Here is an 18734-nt window from a genome sequence, read left to right as displayed (position 1 = left end):
TAACTTTTAAGATAGTACCAACAATAAACAAACAATTGAAAACATAAAACAACCAAAATATCATAACTTTAAACTTCTAGGTTTTTTTTTATTTTAATTTTTACATGATTTTTCTATATCAAGTAGAATTCCTCCTTTAATTTGTCAAGAAATCATTTTACTGGAACTTGGGATTTTTTTCCCCAATAGAACTCTATCTATTGTGGGGACTGATAAACCTCCAAAGGATTAAAGCTCTAGTGGATTTGGATAAAGACCCCAAGTCCTGAGGGCGTATGCAAGTTTATCCACATAGAGTAAGCCCAAAATACTGGGATGACGGTCTTAGAAGAGTTTATTTTTTTCATGAGATTTTTTGGGACTTTCTCTGTCTGCTCCAGAAATACTATGAGAATATCTATTCTCATGGCATTTATAACGTGCATGTCTTGTTCCAGCTGGGATTTGAAAGTATAATCGTATGGGAACTTGAGCAGTGAAAAATTACTTTCAGGAATAAGACTAACTACTGAAGATTTTCTGCCAAGACTTTATCCTCCAGACCCCAATCTAGAAAATATACCCTTCTGTCTCTCCCTCTCTCTCTTTAAATTTTTAAATTTTGGGCTTGTTTTGTTTTGTTTTTGTTTCTGTTCTGTTTTGAAGAGGTTTTTGCTATAGAGCACGTGCGCTCGCTCGCCAGACAGACAGACAGAGACAGAGAGACAGAAAGTGAGAAATCACCCTCCAGGGGGGAAGCCACACTGCAATCCCTTCTCCCTCATTCTCCCATTGGGATCTTGGGCATGCACGCATACGTACCCGGCGTGAGTTTAAGTCGCCTGGTCCAGGACTCTAACCGCAGTCAACTATATGAGAGTCTAGCAACATAGCCATTATGCCAACTGCTGGTCCCAAATTTTTTAATTTCATTTTTTAAGGTAAAGTATTTTCTTGGCTCTCAGACCCTTTTTTATGTTGCTGATTCTTGCCTTTCCTCCCTCACATTTAGAAGAGGCAAAAAACAGGCTTTGTGAGAGACTTACTGAACTTGAGCTGTGAAAAATTACTTTTGCATGGTGGCTTTCATTTTTTTGCTTTTTTAAAAAAATAGTTTTTATTGTCTTTATTTTTATTTTTTTCCTTTTTTTTTTTCCTGTTCCTTTGCTTTCTCTTTCTTTCTTTTACCTTCATCACTTTGCTGCTCAGCTTCCATACATTGAGTGTCTAGACAGGTTTAACTGAACTGTAGCCAAACATCTGAATACCGTTAGGGTCAGAATATTCCTCAATTCCCACTGAATCTAATGCACAAAGGGAGAAAAACAGAATGGCAAAGACACTACAAATCGCCTTCTCCTGCAAGCTTCTCAATGCTCAGATTGAACTTCAGGAAATTAGGAAGAAATGTATACCTCATCAGATTACCAGATTTCACTACAAGGGTACAAAAAATATGAGAAACCAAAAAAATAACTCTCCTCCAAGGGAAAAGAATAATTCCTCTTCATTCTCAGACAGTACAATGGAATTCATGGAAATGACAGATAAAGTTTTTAGAATATTCATAGTGACAAAACTAACAGATATGGAAGTGTAGAAAGACAATTAACTGCAGAAGAGGCAGGAGAAAGGAGCTGATGAGTTCCAGGGGGTAAGGAAGTTCTTGCCAGATCTGAAAAAGGAAATACACACTATAAAAAAGAATCAGATGGACCTGTTAGAGATGATGGCTATAATACAGGAAGTCAAAAATCTCCCTTGAAAGTATTAAAAGCAGACTAGATCATACAGAAAATTGAATTTCAGATGTAGAAGATAGAATCACAGACTAGAAAAATCCATCATGAAGACTGAGAAAATTTCCCCCAAAAATAAGAATAATATATGAGAAATACTAGATGCCATCAAATGTCCAAATACCCAGATAATTGTTATCCAAGTGGTGAAGAGAATAATAAGGGCATTTATATTCTATTCCATGAAATCCTGGAAGAAAACTTTAAAAACCTGGAGAGGCATTCAAATACCAGACCCAAGAAATACAAAGGACCCCAAACAGAATCTACCTAAGAAGATCATCTCCAAGACACATCCTAGCCAGATTGACCAAAACCACAGACCAGATTGACCAAAACAACAGACAAAGACAAGATCATTGAAATTGGCAAAAGAGAAACATCAAGTTACTTACAAAGGATATTCCATCCGGCTAACAGTGGACCTCTCATCAGAAACAATGTGAGCAAGGAAAGAATGGGAAAATATATTTAAAGTGTTAAATGAAAAACAATTTCAACTAAGAATACTATATCTTGCAAGATTATCCTTCATATGGAAAGAAAAGACAAAAACATTTTCAGTTTAACAAAACTTGAAAGAATTTACCAACACCAGGCCAGCTCTCAAAGAAGTTCTGAATGGAGTGCTATACCAAGAGAACTAAATACAGACGCACTAGATAAGAGTTCAAAAACAACTAAGAAGGGACCAGCAGGTGGCGTGGTGGTTAAGGCACTGGACACTCCCACATGGCTGACCATGGTTCGAATACCAGACCTGGTGGCTTGCTTTCTCACTTTGCCTCTCTCTCTCTCTCCGTGTGTATCTCTCTCTGTCAAATTGAAATAAATGAATGAATAAATAAAATTAAATAAATAATTATTTTTTAAAAAAAAACTCTAAAAGAATTTAAAAAAGAACTCTAAGAAAATGATCAACTTAATAGTAGTTACAAGTCCAGAGTTGAATGTATCTTCCAGCATTTAAACGGAAAGATCAGACCACAATAGAAAAGAGATTAATTAGCTGAGACTGAACTGGTGAAGTAGAATTTTATGACTTTTGGTTAAAACATTACACATTTTCTTCTCTGCTGTGTGCATGCCCAGGAGCCCAAGAGGAAAAGGGATTGCAGTGTGGCCATCCCCCCTGGGGGGTGATATTTCACTTTTTATTTCTCTTGTCTCTGTCTTTCTGGCGAGCACATGCACCCTATAGCAAAAACCTCTCAAAAAAATTACATTTAGTCACTATACATCTTTACAGTGTACAACATGACTTTTCCTAGAACAAGTACAATGTATGTCAGTCAAGACAAAGACATTACCATATAGATTATCATCAGAAAATAGCTTCATTTTTGTATCAATTAAAAGTATTATATTTTTCCCTGTTCCCTTCCCTTCCTCTCCCTATTCCCCACCCCCATATTACCCCTATACTTACTACCTCTAGAATCTACAGTTGTCCTCCCTGCTACTATACCTTCCAAATGTTCCATTTCTGCTTTGGAGTGCAGACACTCAGTGTATATTGAGTGAGCATATGCAAAGCTTGCCCTGAACAGTCTGGCTTGCTTTGCTTAGCATTAAGTCTTCCATATATCCCATGTCAGGGTCTCACTGTTTTTCATAGCTGAGTAGTATTCCATAGAGTACATATGTCATGTTTTTTTTTTTCAATCCACTCTTCTGTTTTTGACATTTGGGTTGATTCCATATCGTAGCAATTATAAATTATTCTGTAATAAACATGAATGTGCAAGTAATTTTCTGAAAGTTTTGCCCATCCTCTGGGCAGTTACCTAAGAGTGAAATTACTGGGTTGTATGGTAATTCTATTTTTCAGGTTTCTGAAAAACTTACATATCATTCTCAACAGCAGATGTATTAAGTTATATTCCCACCAACAATGTAGGAGAGTTCCTTTTTCACCACAGCCTTTTCAGCACTTATAATACTTTATTTATTCAATTTTATCCATTCTGACTGTGGTTTTAATTTGCATTTTCCTTACAACAAGAGATGTTGAGCATGTTTTCATAAGCTTTTTGACTGTTCATACATCTTGCAGAACTGTCTGTTTAGCTCATTTTCCCATCTTTAAATTGGATTGATTATATTTTTGTAGGTAAGCTGCTTGAGTTCCCTGTATATTCTGGTTATCAGTCCCCTATCTGAAATATAGTTTGCATAAAAATTTTCCCACTCTGAGGGTTGTTGTCTCACTCTAATTATTGTTTATTTTGCTATGCAAAAGTTTCTCTGCCTAATGTAGTTCCCCTTGTCTATTTTTGGGACTATTGCCTGTGCTTTGGGGGTCTTATTTATAAAATCTTTGCCTTCTCCAGTGTCTCCAATAGTTTTCTCTGTGTTTTTCACCAGAAGTTTTATAGTTTGAGGTTTTGTGTTTTGAATTGACTTTTGTTGGTGGTGAGAGATAAAGGTCAGTTTCACTCTTCTGCAGGTGGATATCCAGTTCTCCAAGCACCATTTGCTAAAGAGATTTTCTTTTTCCCCTTTGTCAAGGATCAGTTAGCTGTATGTTTTGTGTTTTATTTTTGGATTCTTAATTCTCTTCCATTGACTGGCTGTATTATATACTAGTACCAGGCTATTTAATTATCAAAGCTTTGTAATACATTTTGAGGTCAGGAAGTAAGATGACTCCTACTTTATTCCTCTTACACAGTATTGCTTTGGTGATACCTTTATGATTTTTTTTTTTATGTGAGGAATATCTCTTGCAGTTTAATTAGAATGGTGCTGAATTTGTAGATTTTTTTTTTGAATAGGATTTCCATCTTGATTATATTAATTCTTTCAATCCAGGAACATGGTATGTTTTTACACTTTTTTGTATCATTTTTAATTTATTTTTCAAGTGTTTCACAGTTTTCCTTGTAGAGGTCTTTGGCATCTTTGCTTAGGTTTATTTCCAGATCTTATTGGTTTTGTGGCTATTGTAGATGGGATTGTTTCTTGAATTCTATCTCAGTTTGTCCATTGTTGGTATGTAAAAATGCTATAGATTTTCTTTTAGAGAGAGGTTTTTCTGCTAAACAAGACATGTTCTCACCACAGACATAGAGAAAGACGTAGAAGCAGAAAATGAAAAATCACCCCTTAGGGAGATGGCCATGCTGCAATTCCTTCTCCTCCATTCTCTTCTTGGCATTTTGGTCATGGACCCACATGTGTCTGGTATGAGATTTAAGCCATCGGGTTCAGAACTTGAACTACAATTGACTACAAGGGAGTCCGGTATCATAACCATTACACGATCTGCTAGTCCCTAAAAATGCTATAAATTTTTGTATGTTGATTTTGTATTGTGTCACTTTATTGTATTCATTTATCACTTTCTTTTTTTATGAATTCTTTTGGATTTTCTGTGTATAGAACCACATTCCTCTACAAATGGAGATAATTTCAATACTTTTTTTTCCTATTTGAATGCTTTTTTTGTTTCTGTTTTTCTTGATTAATCTAGCTAATGCTGTGTCAATTTTGTGAACTATCTCAAAGAACCAGCATTGGTTTTGTTTATTTTCTTTTATTCTCTATTTCAGTTATTTCTGCTGGAATCTTTATTATTTCTTTTTACCTAGAATTTTTTGGGGGGTTTTGTTGTTTTTCCAGTTCTCTGAGTTGTGTCATTAGGTTATTTGCCATCTTTCTGTTTTTTTTTTTTTTCCTTGTGAGCACTAATTGCTGTGAACTTTCCCCTTATAACTGGTTTTGCTGTGTTCCACAGGGTATAAACAGTTTGTTCATTATTATTGATTTCTATGAACCTTTTTATTTCAGTCTTAATTTCTTCTGTAGTTGTACAGTCATTTTGGATTAGGTTGTTTAGTTTCCATGTGTTTGTGTATTATCAAGGGCTCTTTCTGTACTTGATTTCAAATTTGATTCCATCATGATCAGAAGAGTTGCTGGATATTGCTTCTATACATTTGAATTCATAAAGGCTTTTTTATCCCCTATTATAGGGTCAATCTTCAAAAATGTTCCATGTAGAGAAAAGAAAAATGTATATTTTTAATCTAATTTTGTTATTAGAAAAATGTATTTTGTTGTGGTGGTAAAATACTTTGTAGATGTCTGTTATCATTTAGATCTTGTATCTCTTTGTTTCTTTTTTGTCCAGACAATCTGTCTGGAGGAGACAGTAGGGTATTGATATCTCCCATGATTATTGTGTCGCATGCTATCTCACCCTTGAGATCTAGCCATCTCTCTTTGATGTATTTAGGTCCTCCAGTGTTAGGTGCATAGATATTTACAAGTGTTATATCTTTTTGGTAAGTCCTTTTATAGCTACACAGTGCCCTTCTATGTCTCTTATTATATCTTTCATCTATAAGTCTATATCTTGTCTAATATCAGTATCCATCTTTTTTTTGGTTTCCATTTGCAGAGAATATCTTTTCCAGCCTTCCACATTTAGCCTATTTATGTCCTCATCAGTGAGGTATGCTTCTTCTAAGCAGCGTATAGATGGATTCTGCTTGTTTACTCAGTCAGCCAGTCTGTGTCTTTTAGTGAGACAGCTTTTGTAAGACAGCTGACTCCATTAACAATCAACATTATTACTGATATTTGCTAACATCCTTGTCATTTTGTTAGCCATTTTCTTGTGTTTTTTTTTCCTCTTATTTCTGTGGGTTTTTTTTTTTTTTAATTTTCCTCATACAATACTCTCTCAGTACTTCCTGTAGAACTGGTCTAGTACTGGTGAATTCTTTCAGTTTTTGTTCATCTGAGAATACTTTTATCTATTCTTCCATTTGAACAATAATTTTGCTGGATATAATATTATTGGTTGAAATTGTTTTTCTTTTAATGTTTGAATGTATCATCCCATTCTTTCCTTGCCTCTATTGTTTCAGTTGAGAGATGTGATATTACCCTAAAGGGACAACCTTTGTAAGTAACTACATTTCTCCATTGTTATTTTTAGAATATCATCTTTGTCTTTGGTTTGTTACCAATCTGGGTATGATGTGCCAGGGGGAGGGTCTATTTTTGTTGATTCTTTTTGGATTCCTTTTAATTATCGGGGCTGAATTTCTACATGTTTCTCTATATTAGGAAAATTTTCAAATAGTGTCTTATGAAAGAAGTTTTCCAAGCCTTTAGTAGTTCTTCACCTTCTGTAATATGCATTATATGCATATTTGGGTGTTTCATGGTGTCTAGAATTTCTCATTTGTTATTCTCATTTTTGTGGTTGTTTTTTTTTTTTTTTTCATTCTGTTTGGTGGTTGTGTCTGTGTTGGAGACTTTGTCTTCAATGTCAGAATTTTTTTGTTCTGTATGGTTCAATCTGCTGTTACTGTTTTCTAGGGAGATTTTAACTTCTTCTATTGTATTCTTAATTTCCAAAAGTTCTGTTCAGATTTTTTTAGAGTGTCTATCTCTTTATTAAATTCCCCTTTTACATCCTGGAATGAGTTTTTTTTTTATTTTTTGGAATTGATTCTCTGCTTTCTCTTGCATTTCATTGAGTTTTGTCATTATGAATACTCAGAATTCTTTTTCTGACATTTCTGTGCATTTTTTTGTGCTGTCCATTGTTGATGAGTGGCCACTGCACTGACCACCCAAAGGAGTTTTCCTTGTTTTCTCATCTTTCTTCAAGATCTGTGCTGGTTTTTGGTCATCTGATGTAGTATTCACTTTTTCCTATTATTGGAATAGATTCTATAGTATTGGAAGAGATCATTTCACCCTTAGTTTCCAGATTTGTTCCTATTGGAGGGTTGTGATTTCAAATCAAAGCAGTTAAAGGTAACATCAAGTACTTGACTACTACACAAAACTTTCAGCTCTTGATAAGGTGAGAGCAAGCAAAAGAGATAAAACTTAGTGAAAAGGATCAAGTTACACACTGGAACATAGCACATGGGCTAGTGTTCCACAAATTCCAAAGTTATACCCGGAGCCTCAGGGTGCGCTCACAAGAGGAGGCCTGCTGAGACTACAAGACTATTTATCTTAAAGATTAGATTACATGGCTAAAATTTTCTATTAATTTTCTAAGAATTAATGTTGTCGTGGAGAAGATACCTTTTTAAGAATGTTATGCATTTTTTTCTTAATCTAGAACTTCTTATAAATTAAAATGTCATCACACTTCTTCTCATTTCATCATTCATAACAAAATCATAATAAAAGTGATCCTTAATACATTCCTTCTAATTAATATGTAGATTTCATACTTCTCATTTTCATGTTTACAGAAAGTTTATTGAATTATATATTATAATTTCACACTTTTTAATTGAGCATTTTTCTAATATAGAGTATGTCAGAATTATCTAAATTATAAAGGAATTTTAAGGATGGAAGATGAGATGATTGGCAATTTGAGGGCTCATAAGTAGATAAGAAAAACTGAAATATTTGAAATTATAACTCACCTCCAAAGAACAGCTTCCTTAATTAAAACACTGAAAGAAATGAACTTTGTAACTGCATACGAAAGCTTATAATCTCATTGAGAATAAGTTATTGTTTTCTAAATTCTACATTCCTATTGTACAGATAATCTTTTTCAAATTGTCACATATTTGTGCTAAACCTAATATTTATCAGCTGTAATTATCTTAAGAATATGTAAAATGTATTTAAATATGTTGATCATCCTTAAATTTTATTGTGTGCACACTTTTCTCTTGGTAATAGTGTGTGCTTTCTACTAAACATGAAGAAATAAATATGGATCCAAATGTCCAAAAGATACTTCGTTATTGTTGATTTAAAATTGAATTCCTTACCATCAACAATATTGGAGGTTCAAACATAAAATGTTAATACACTGTGGTACATATAAGTGCTACAAGTCATAATGGAAAACAGCAATGATTACTTAATATATATTGTTGGTTCTCAATAATGTATAAGTATATATCAAAAAAGCTTCAACTGGAAGATTACAGACTATGTATGTGAAATACACATGGCTTCATAATCCTAAATATTTCTTATTATTTTTTTATAGTTAAGTCACTGAATATATGTTATTATCAATCTTTCTTCCATTTCACATCCATACAATCACACACATACATATTTATATACTTATACACTTATTTAAACATTTAGATAAAAGACTTTTAAATATACTTATGGAATTTAATCAAATATTACGCTGTGGAAAATCACAAGGAAGCAGAAAATATTAGACTCCATGAGTTTTTTTTCTGCAAGAAGACACACAATGTCCCCTTATTAACCTAAGGAGTTGAGGGTTTCTATCCTTTCAACTAGTTCCTCACCTGCCACAAAAGTGAAGGGGCTATTTTAGCTTCTTGTTCCTCCAAATTAAGACAAATGAGTTTTTATGAAGGATAGATGATTGCAATAGCCTGCCAAATCATGAGGAATGGCTTCGTCTGCTTTCTGTCAGAATACCAAACTGGTACGATTATAAGCAGAAAGTAAATGGCAAGGAGCAAAAGAAGGATCATAGTTTGCAAAGATTTCATGTAGACTCTGGTGCTGGTATCTTGAGATCATTTTTCATAGAATTACATTTTCTTGAGATGTTTACCCTGGAGGCAGATAGACACCATAAACCATGCCTAGGATGCAAAAAAAGGCTATAAAGTTTACTGTCATGAAAATAGCCACAGATAAAAAGTATATGTATTCCTCAACTTAGTCTTCTAAGTCATGTTTCCCTTCATATTATTGTGTCATCACAGTCATATATATTTACCACTACAAGATGAAAATTAAAAAGACCTCAACAATATCACTATAACTGCATTGTCAGGAGGCTATGTGAAGAAAATTAAAGTTAGAGAAACTGGGGATCTTGAGAAAATTAAATATGCTAGGCAGATAGCAAGACAGATGCTAAAATAGTTGAACACTGTCCAGGCACTGTGAACAATCATTCTTACTTCTAAATTTTATAAACTTGGATTAAATATAATTGCATACCAATGTATTCATATTACCCAGAGCAAACCAAGTCTAGAGATTGCCAGAGCAGTGAGAATTCCATTAACAGAGACCTTGTGTCTCTTGTTGTAGTCAATCAAGTACAACAGTGCTAGGAAGCCACTGGCAAAATTTCCAAGAACAAATTCTATCATTACTGGCAAGGAAAAAGTGATCCATAGGGAGTTTATTCCATCTGAACAAAGAGAGGAAAAGAAGAAAAATCACTAGTATCACTGGTGTGATTCTTTGAAGATTCTAATGTTTGGTTTGATAGCCACCAGATTTCTGAGTGTGCAATAGCATTCTCATTCATTTTAGCCTTTTTGACCAGGTTTGTGCAGTAAAGTATCATGGCATATTAGTGAAAGAGTTAATGCTCTCTTTTTTGAAAGCATTGTTATTTTCAAATAGCTCAAATTAACTCCTATTACACACTGCATGCCCTGCCAATAGATGAGATATTTCTTACCCTATTTCAAGATAAGAGTTGGATTTTCGTTGGCGAGCATGCAAATTGAGGTATATTTTCTTTCCTTGTTTTGAAATATTTTCCTTGTTTAGCAACTCCATAATTCGTCTTCAGTAACTATAGTTTTACTTAGGGAAAATTTTAAAGCCAGTTTGTAAAACACATAGTAAATGTCTAAATTGTCGGATGGATCTTAGTCAGAACTACAATCATCACCACTCTGTATCTATTTATATTTTAAACTAGATTTTCATGGAGATAATCCATAATTGTCCTATCATGAGAAATAAAAATCACTATATTTATGATATAATTGCATTCTCATTTTTACTGCAGCACTACACACAATAGGCAACATAAGAAAATAAACCTTAATGTCCTTTCACAAGAATGGATTGATTAAAAACTAATAGGCAGGACATTGTCTTTGAGTGACTGTTTCAACCATCTTGAGAGTCTTCTTTGCCCTGTGCACAATGGATAAACTGATTTCAAGAGTTGTAGAAGAAGAGGCAAAGGTTCCCAACAAAGGTCACTGCAGTGAATATTGCATAAGTTGGTATGGCATGTGCAATCAGAATACTAAGTCTCTGGCTGATGAATTTTCCCTTGTGGATGTTTTGGAAGATAAGCTAAAAAAAGAAATGATGGATCTGCAGTACTGGTATTTATTTCTTCAGACATCTAAAATTGTGACAGATAGATATCTCTGTGACTGCCAATTCCAAGATTGTTGTGGTGACTGCTGGAGTCCATCAAAAGAAAGGGAAGAGTCATCTCAATATGGTGCAAAGAAATGTTAATGCCTTCAAATTCATTATTCCTCAGATCGTCAAGTACAGTCCTGATTGCATAACTGGTTTCCAATCCAGTGGACAATCTCACATATGTTACCTGGAAAGTGAGTGACTTACCCAAACACTGTGTGATCAGAAGTGGGCATAATCTGAATTTTGTTAGATTTCACTTTCTCATGGCTGAAAAATTTGGCATTCATCCCGCCTGCTGTCACAGATTAATTTTGGGAGAACATGGCAACCAAAGTGTGGCTATGTGGAGTGGAGTGAATGTGGCAGGTGTTTCTCTCCAGGAATTGAATCCAGAAATGGGAACAGACAATGAGAGTGAAAATTAGAAGGAAGTGCATAACATGGTGGTTAAGAGTGCCTATGGAGTCATTAAACTAAAAGGATACATCAACTGGGCTATTGGATTCAGTGTGGCTGATATCATTGAATCTATATTGAAAAATCTATCCAGGATTCATCCAGTGTCAATCATAATGAAGAGGATGTATGGCATTGAGAATGAAGTCTTCCTGAGACTTTCATGTATCTTCAACACTTAGGTTGACCAGTGTTTTATCAATCAGATACTAAAGAATGACAAGGTTGTTCAGTTCAAGAAGAGTGCAGATATACTGTGGGATATCCAGAAAGACCTAAAAGACCCGTGACTACTGAGTTTTAGGTTGTAGAATTTTTAAAGAATTATTTAATTTTATTCATCATCATATTATTATTTTAAAGTTGACCAAAAAGAGAGAAAGTGAGGAAGCAAGCCACCAGATCCTGGACTCAAACCATAGTTGGCCATGTGGGAGTCCAACACCCCAACCACCACACCATCTGCTGGCCCCATGGCTACAGAAATTTAAAAACTAAAATATCTTTAACCATGACTCTTTAGTTTTCATCCAAGTACATGGATCACAGTTTGCTTTTACCTTAATATGTGAATTTGGTTTACAGAATCAAATCCCATGCTTGGTTTAATGCTTGCTATATGAGTGCTAGAAAAAATAGAATTAACTCTTGTGGTGTGGAAAAAAATTAAAATGATGGATAGTACATATACACACTAAAGAATGGGTGCTACATTTACATTACAGAATATTGATCAGCCATTTTAAAAAGAATAAAATTCTGCCATTTGCAGTAGTATTAATGGGTCTGGAGGACAGTACAAGCAAAATAACCAGATACAGAAAGATGAACATCGCATTTTCTCTCCCATAAGTATGAACTAAAAATGTTAATATCATAGAAAAAGAGAGTAGTAGAATAGTGATTTCTAGAAGCTGGGTAGAGTATGGAGAGGAAGACTAGAGAAATTGTTTCTCATATATAAAATTACAGCTAGATAAGAATGAAGTCTAGTATCAGTAACATTAAAAGTGACTATATGTAACAACAGTTTATTATATATTTCAAAAAAGTCAGACTACATAATCTAGAGTCTATACAATTATTTGTGCAATTAAATATAATAACAATTTAAAAATATAAAAATGCATGCAAGAATTTCTTGAGAAACACTAAAGGTCCATAATTCTTAAAATGTTGTTGATAATATCTATATTTACATATAACTTCAATTTTTATAAGCTCATAAACATACACAAACATGACTTATTCTGGATGGAAGGATTTAATTACTGTATAATTTCCAAAATGGAAAATGAGTTTCAGGGATATTATCAGGTTTAAATAGTCATTTGTCTTCACTCAAGCTTTTAGCCCATTTTACTATACATGTTTAATATTTATTAAATATTAAGCTCATGATAGAGCTTCAGAAAATTATATTCTTGAGCCAATTTAATATTTAAAGATTATTTATCTAATTAAAATATTGGGAAAAATAGGATAATATTGTTAGTCCCATACCCTGTGATATATACACTGTTGTAGGACTCTGTCACCCTGGGCAGATCAACCCCTTCCTCTTCAACCTGAACTTAGTCATCCAACTAGTCCTGATGAATGCAAAATTAGCAGAATATATTGAGATTTGAAATGGCTCTGTATTGGGGATTGTACAGTCTGGCTCTTCTATATTCACTGTGAAGACATGCTCAGGCTTCTGCTTTGATCCCAGAAGGAGAATAAGAAGACTTAGAGTTAAGCTGTCTAGTCCCCTCCAACCCAAACTGGCCAAATTCTAACCAGTTCCAAGATTAAAAAGTCAGCCTAGGACTTCCCTCTAGAATCATCCAAAATGAAGCCTCTTACAATTTACTCATTAAAATGTTCCAGGCCCAAAGCAAAGATTTTTGCAGTTTTATTGTCTATGCTTCTATACACAGTGATGTTATTTCTTCTACAACTAAAATTTCTAAAACCGAAAATCAACAGTTTTCATGCTTGTGAGGTGAAGGATGCAAAAGGAAACATCATTTCTCTGAAAAAGTTTAAAGGCAAAATTCATCAAAAACAGAATCAAGGTGGAATGTTTGGAAGTATCTGGTCAACACTGAGCGTCAAGATGTGAAGTTCTGGAGGCCAGAGGAGCCCATTGAGGTATCAGGCCTTACATAGCAGATCTGGTTAGACAAATTATCTTTAAAAAGAAAGAAGATCTATGAAAATTATATTGAGCCATTCTAATGTAATAGTCTGAACAGAAATGTTTCCATGAAGGTTTGTTCTCGTAAGCACTCTGACAATTAAATGTGGCACAGAAGGATGATCGTTTTATGTCATCCTGTTATTCAGTGGTAATGAATGTTAAATAGCAGTGTTACCAAAGCAGAAATAATGACTAGCCAGAGAACCAAAATAAAGTATGTTAATCTGGCCATACTAAAAAGTTCAGAACAGAGCGTCACCAGTATGCTTCAATATCCCACTGTTGGAACCAGCAGTTAGCATAATAGTTATGTTGCTGGACTCCCATGTAGTCGACCGTGGTTCAAGTCCCTAACCCAGCAGCTTAGACTCACGCTGAGCACATGTGCGTGCATGCCTAAGAATCTCCTTTCCAAGAGGAGAATGGAGGAGAAAGGATTGCAGTTGTAGCATGGCCATCCTCCCTGGGGGGGGTGATTTCTTGCTTTCTATCTCTCTTTCTCTCTCTGTCTTTCTGGCAAGCACACACACCCTATAGCAAGAATCTCTCCAAATAAAGAAAAAAATATATATATATATATCCCACTGTTCATCTTGACATTTTCTAGGAATATATCACTGTCTGGATTTGAGAACATCGTGTGTAACTGAAGTTTTTAGAGTAACTAACTATAAATGGCTATGTTGATGTAATAAAAACAAATGCTGAAATTGTAAAATATGTGTACATAGATTCAAATAATTCGATATTTGTTCTGTGGGGGAAAAAAGTCAGATTAAATTGCAGGATACAAAATCAACATCCAGAAATCTACAGCATTTCTATATATGAACAGCAGGAAGACTGAGGTAGAACCGAAAAAAAGTAATTCCACTTACCATAGCCACAAAAAGTATAGTATAAATCTAACCAAAATCAAACCAAAGAAGTTAAAGACTTCCACAAAGAAAGCTATGAGAAGCTCAAAAAAGAAATTGAAAATGACTCAAAAAGGTGGAAGGACATCCCATGTTCCTGGATTGGAAGAATTAATATAATCAAAATGGCAATTCTACCCAAATTAATGTACATATTTAATACAATCCCAATCAAAGTGCCAGAGACATTCTTCATAGATCTAGAAGAGACAATCATACAATTTGTCTAGAATCATAAAAGACCTCGTATTGCCAAAGCAATCTTGAACAAGAAGAGTGGAGTGGGTGGCATCTCACTCCCTATTCTAAAAATATACTGCAAACTGTAGTAATCAAACAGCATGAGACTGGCACAGAAATAGACAGGTGGACCAATAGAACGGAATAAAATCCCCAGAAATAAACTCCCAATCATACACCCAACTGATTTTTGACAAAGGGTACCAGTCAATCCAGTGGGAAAAGGAAAACCTCTTTAGCAAGTGGTGCTGGAAATACTGAGTATACATTTACAGAAAGATAAATCTGAACCCCTATCTCTCACCATTGAGAAAAAATCAACTCAAAGTGGATCAAAAATCGAAACCTAAGACCTCAAACTATAAAACCACTGCTGGAAAACACTGGGAGACATTGGGATAGGCAAAGACTTCTTAAATAAGACCCCAAAAGCACAGTGAATAATCCCAAAAAAAGACCAGTGGGAATACATCAGATCAAGAAGTTTCTGCATAGCAAAAGACACAGTAATTAGTGTGAATCGACAGCCCTCATAATGGGAAAATATTTTTGTAAACTATGCATCAGATAAGGGACTGGTAACCAGAATACACAAAGAACTCAAACAGTTGTCCCTAAAGAAGATGATCAACCCTGTTAGAAGTTGGGAGAATGAGTTGAAAAAACCCTCTAAGGAAGACATAATGAATAGCTAAAGGCATATGAAAAAGTGCTCAACATCCCTCATTGTAAGGAAGATGCAGATCAAAACCACAGTGAGATACCACCTAACCCCAGTCAAAATGACTAAGATTTAAAACAATAATAATAATAAGTTCTGGCAGGGATGTGGTGAAAGGGGAACTTTCCTACACTGCTGGTGGGAATGCAAATTGGTCCAGCCACTGTGGAGAACAATTTGGAGATTCTTAAAAGATCTACAAATAGAACTACCATGTGATTCAGCAATCCCACTCCTGTGTATCTACCCAAAGGACAGAAGATTTCTTAACTGGAAAAGCGCTTGCACGTCAATGTTTATTGCAGCATTATTCACAATTGCTAAGACATGGATTCAACCCAAATGCCCATGAACAGATGAATAGATTGAAAAAGTGTGGCACATATACTCCATGGAATACTACTTAGTCATAATAAAAATCAAGACCCTGGAATTTGACAAAAAGTGGATGAATATGGAAAATTTACTGCTTAGTGAAGCAAAGCAGGCTATGAAGGAGAGACATTGTATGTTTTCACTTAATATATACTGAATATCCCGACTCTATGGCCGAAACTGAATGACTAAAGGATATAGAGACAAAGTAAATGGTTGTGAACACCAAATACAGTGTGGGAAGAGGGTGCGTGAAGGAGTAGAGTATGAGGAAGGACATTAGGGAGAAAAATGGAAATGGGTTATTAGCTATTGAAGATAACTTTATAATATTGTTAACTAGACTGGCGAGAAATGTACACTTGCTAGAATATTCACTTTGAAAGCTAAGTAACGTGATTAAAAGTACAGAAGAAATTGAAATTAAAAAATTAAAGAAAAAAAAAGTCAGCCTGTCTCTAGTTGTGGTCAGGGCCTATCCAAAACAAAGAGAAAGCCATATGGCATGAATTATATCTATGTACTCCTGTGCAATTCTATAGCAACCCTGTAATTCTGTGCACTAAGTTTATTTCTGTACCAACCCTAATGCATACTTCACCCCATTAGAATGTATGTAACCCCATAACACAGGCCACCCAATCAGAATGTATGTAACCATGTATGGGAAACAAAGCAATTGAAATGAACATAAGGGAGTGCCCTATAGCTCACAGGGCTCAGTGGGTTTTTTTTTTTTTTTTTGGAGAGGTTTTCGCTATAGGGCGCATGCGCTCGCCAGTCAGACAGAGAAAGACATAGAGACAGAAAGCGAGAAATCATCCCCCCCCCAGGGGGGATGGTCACGCTGCAATCCCTTCTCGTCCATTCTCCTCTCCAGATCTTGGGCACACACGCACATGCGCCCGGTGTGAGTTTTAAGCCACTGGGTCCAGGACGCGAACCGCAGTCGACTACGTGGGAGTCCAGCAACATAGCCATTACGCTAACTGCTGGTTCCTAGGGCTCAGTTTTTCAGAGTGAACCACTGAGTCCCTGTAGGCATGAATAAATGCTATTTTCCTACTAAGAGCCTAGATGCTGTGTTTCTGGCTAAAAATCCTGCTACACGGACATTACTGAAGCCCACCAAGGCCAGCTTAGATAGACTACCTCCAAAGACATGTCAGATATATTTATCTCATGTAATTTTCCGGTTAAGATATGGAGACATTCTTTTAGCAGGAAAAGCTTCCTATTATATGCACCATGCTACAGTAAGTAATAGGAGCTCTGTCCACCATGTATCCTGGTGTGTCAGCCAAAGGAAATAAATGGAACATATCAAAGTGGTTTTTTTTTGGGGGGGGTATGCATAATTAAAGCTGGAAGACTGGAAACTATAGGGGCATCCTCTCAAACTTTACCTACTGAAACTAAAATAGGAAAGTTATGGCCATCAGGTGGCACTGTAGTTAAGAGACTGGATTACCAAATCGTCAACTATGGTTTGAATCCCAGACCCAGAGGCTGGAAAATCATGCTGGGTGCATGTGCATGCATGCCCAAAGTCCCAGGAGGAAAATAGAAGAGAAGGGATTGGAACATGGCCATTTCCCCCATCTTGGGGGGATGAGTTCTTACTTTCCCTTTTTCTCTCTGTCTCTTTCCAGCAAGGAAGAAAAAATATAAAAAAAAAGCAGAAGGGAAATATACTTGCTGTATAAGAATCTTATTACACATATTTATATATGTTCTACTAAGTTGTAATAAGTTTACATAGTGTTTATTTGAAACATACTTTTGAAAAACTCATGAATATACACAGAATGAACAAATATTGAAGACACATATGTTGATAACACAGAAAATGTTACAGACTTTTCTCTATACTATGCAAGATGATTCCTTGTAGGAATGGATCTGAGCGGTCCCTAGTTTTGCTTTCGTGGGATTTTTTTTTCTTATTTTTGTTGTTTTGTTTTGTTTTGTTTTGCTATAGGTGTATGTGGTCACCAGAAAGAGAGAGAGAGAGAAAATAAAAATTGTACCCCAGAGGGGATGGCCACACTGCAATCCATTCTTAGTCTCTTCCTGGGATTTTAGGCACACATGTACACGTCCTGGCAGGATCTTTCAAGCCACCAGGTTTGGGACTAGAAACACAGGGTCAGTCATTTGGGATCCAGCCTCATTAACCTCGATTCTATCTGCTGGCCCAGGGTCCCCACTTTCCAATGTACACCTCAGCCACCATGGTACCAAGAGACAGGTCTATCTTGGTTTATTATTTCTCAGAATCAGGACACATGAATGGCCTGAAGGGAAAGTAATTGCAGTAGCCTAGTAAATCATGAGAATCAGATTATCATTCACCAAATCAGATATCAAAACTGGCATTAAATATAATAGATTGAAAATGGCAGAGAGCAGAACAAAGGCAATAACAGATTGCATAGCTGTTATGTGTGCCTCAGTGCTGGCATCTCTGGGTCCTTGGGGCATCGTGCTGCGTTATACTGAGGTGTTAGCACAGTAAGATTAGCAGGAACAAGGTTGTCAGTGACACAGTAGAGTATGAAAGTGAACATAGTATTGATGAGTAAAAGAATAGAAAACTGCAAAATTGCCCAAACTGGCACTGCAAGTCATATTTCTTTCATATCCATTGATCAAGACATTAACATAAATTATCATAAGTGAATATTAAAAAACAAGGGGACCAGGACCAGTGGGTGGCATAATGGCTGCATTGCTGGACTCCCATGTAGTCGACTGTGGTTTGAGTCCCAGACCCAGTGGCTTAAAATCATGCCAGGCACGTGTGCATACGTACCCAAGATCCCAAGAGGAGAAGGGAGGAGAAGGGATTGCTGTGTGGCCATCCTCCCTGGGGGGGTGATTTCTCACTTTCTGTCTCTCTGTCTCTCTCTATCTTTCTGGCAAGCGTATGTGCCCTATAG

General features: G+C 35.6%; 1 protein-coding gene and 2 pseudogenes across 1 annotated transcript in view; 2 read left to right on the top strand and 1 right to left on the bottom strand.

The window, feature by feature from the left end:
- The first annotated feature begins 1309 nt into the window (after positions 1–1309).
- LOC102474787 (L-lactate dehydrogenase B chain pseudogene) lies at positions 1310–11644 on the top strand (annotated as a pseudogene).
- Positions 11645–13188: 1544 nt separating this feature from the next.
- Positions 13189–13461, top strand: LOC106733425 (putative glutathione peroxidase 8 pseudogene; annotated as a pseudogene).
- A 4653-nt stretch (positions 13462–18114) lies between these two features.
- Positions 18115–18734, bottom strand: part of LOC102474358 (taste receptor type 2 member 14-like) — a 5028-nt gene continuing 4408 nt past the window's right edge. Inside the window, exon 2 of the mRNA XM_027766824.1 lies at positions 18115–18266. Coding sequence (XP_027622625.1) covers positions 18115–18266 — 152 coding nt within the window. The remainder of the gene's footprint in view (positions 18267–18734) is intronic.

Source organism: Tupaia chinensis, unplaced genomic scaffold (genome assembly GCF_000334495.1).
Source record: "Tupaia chinensis unplaced genomic scaffold, TupChi_1.0 Scaffold143728_1, whole genome shotgun sequence".
NCBI classification, from domain to species: domain Eukaryota; kingdom Metazoa; phylum Chordata; class Mammalia; order Scandentia; family Tupaiidae; genus Tupaia; species Tupaia belangeri.
Note: the sequence above shows the minus strand (reverse complement) of the source record. Positions and strands in the feature narration are given on the sequence as shown.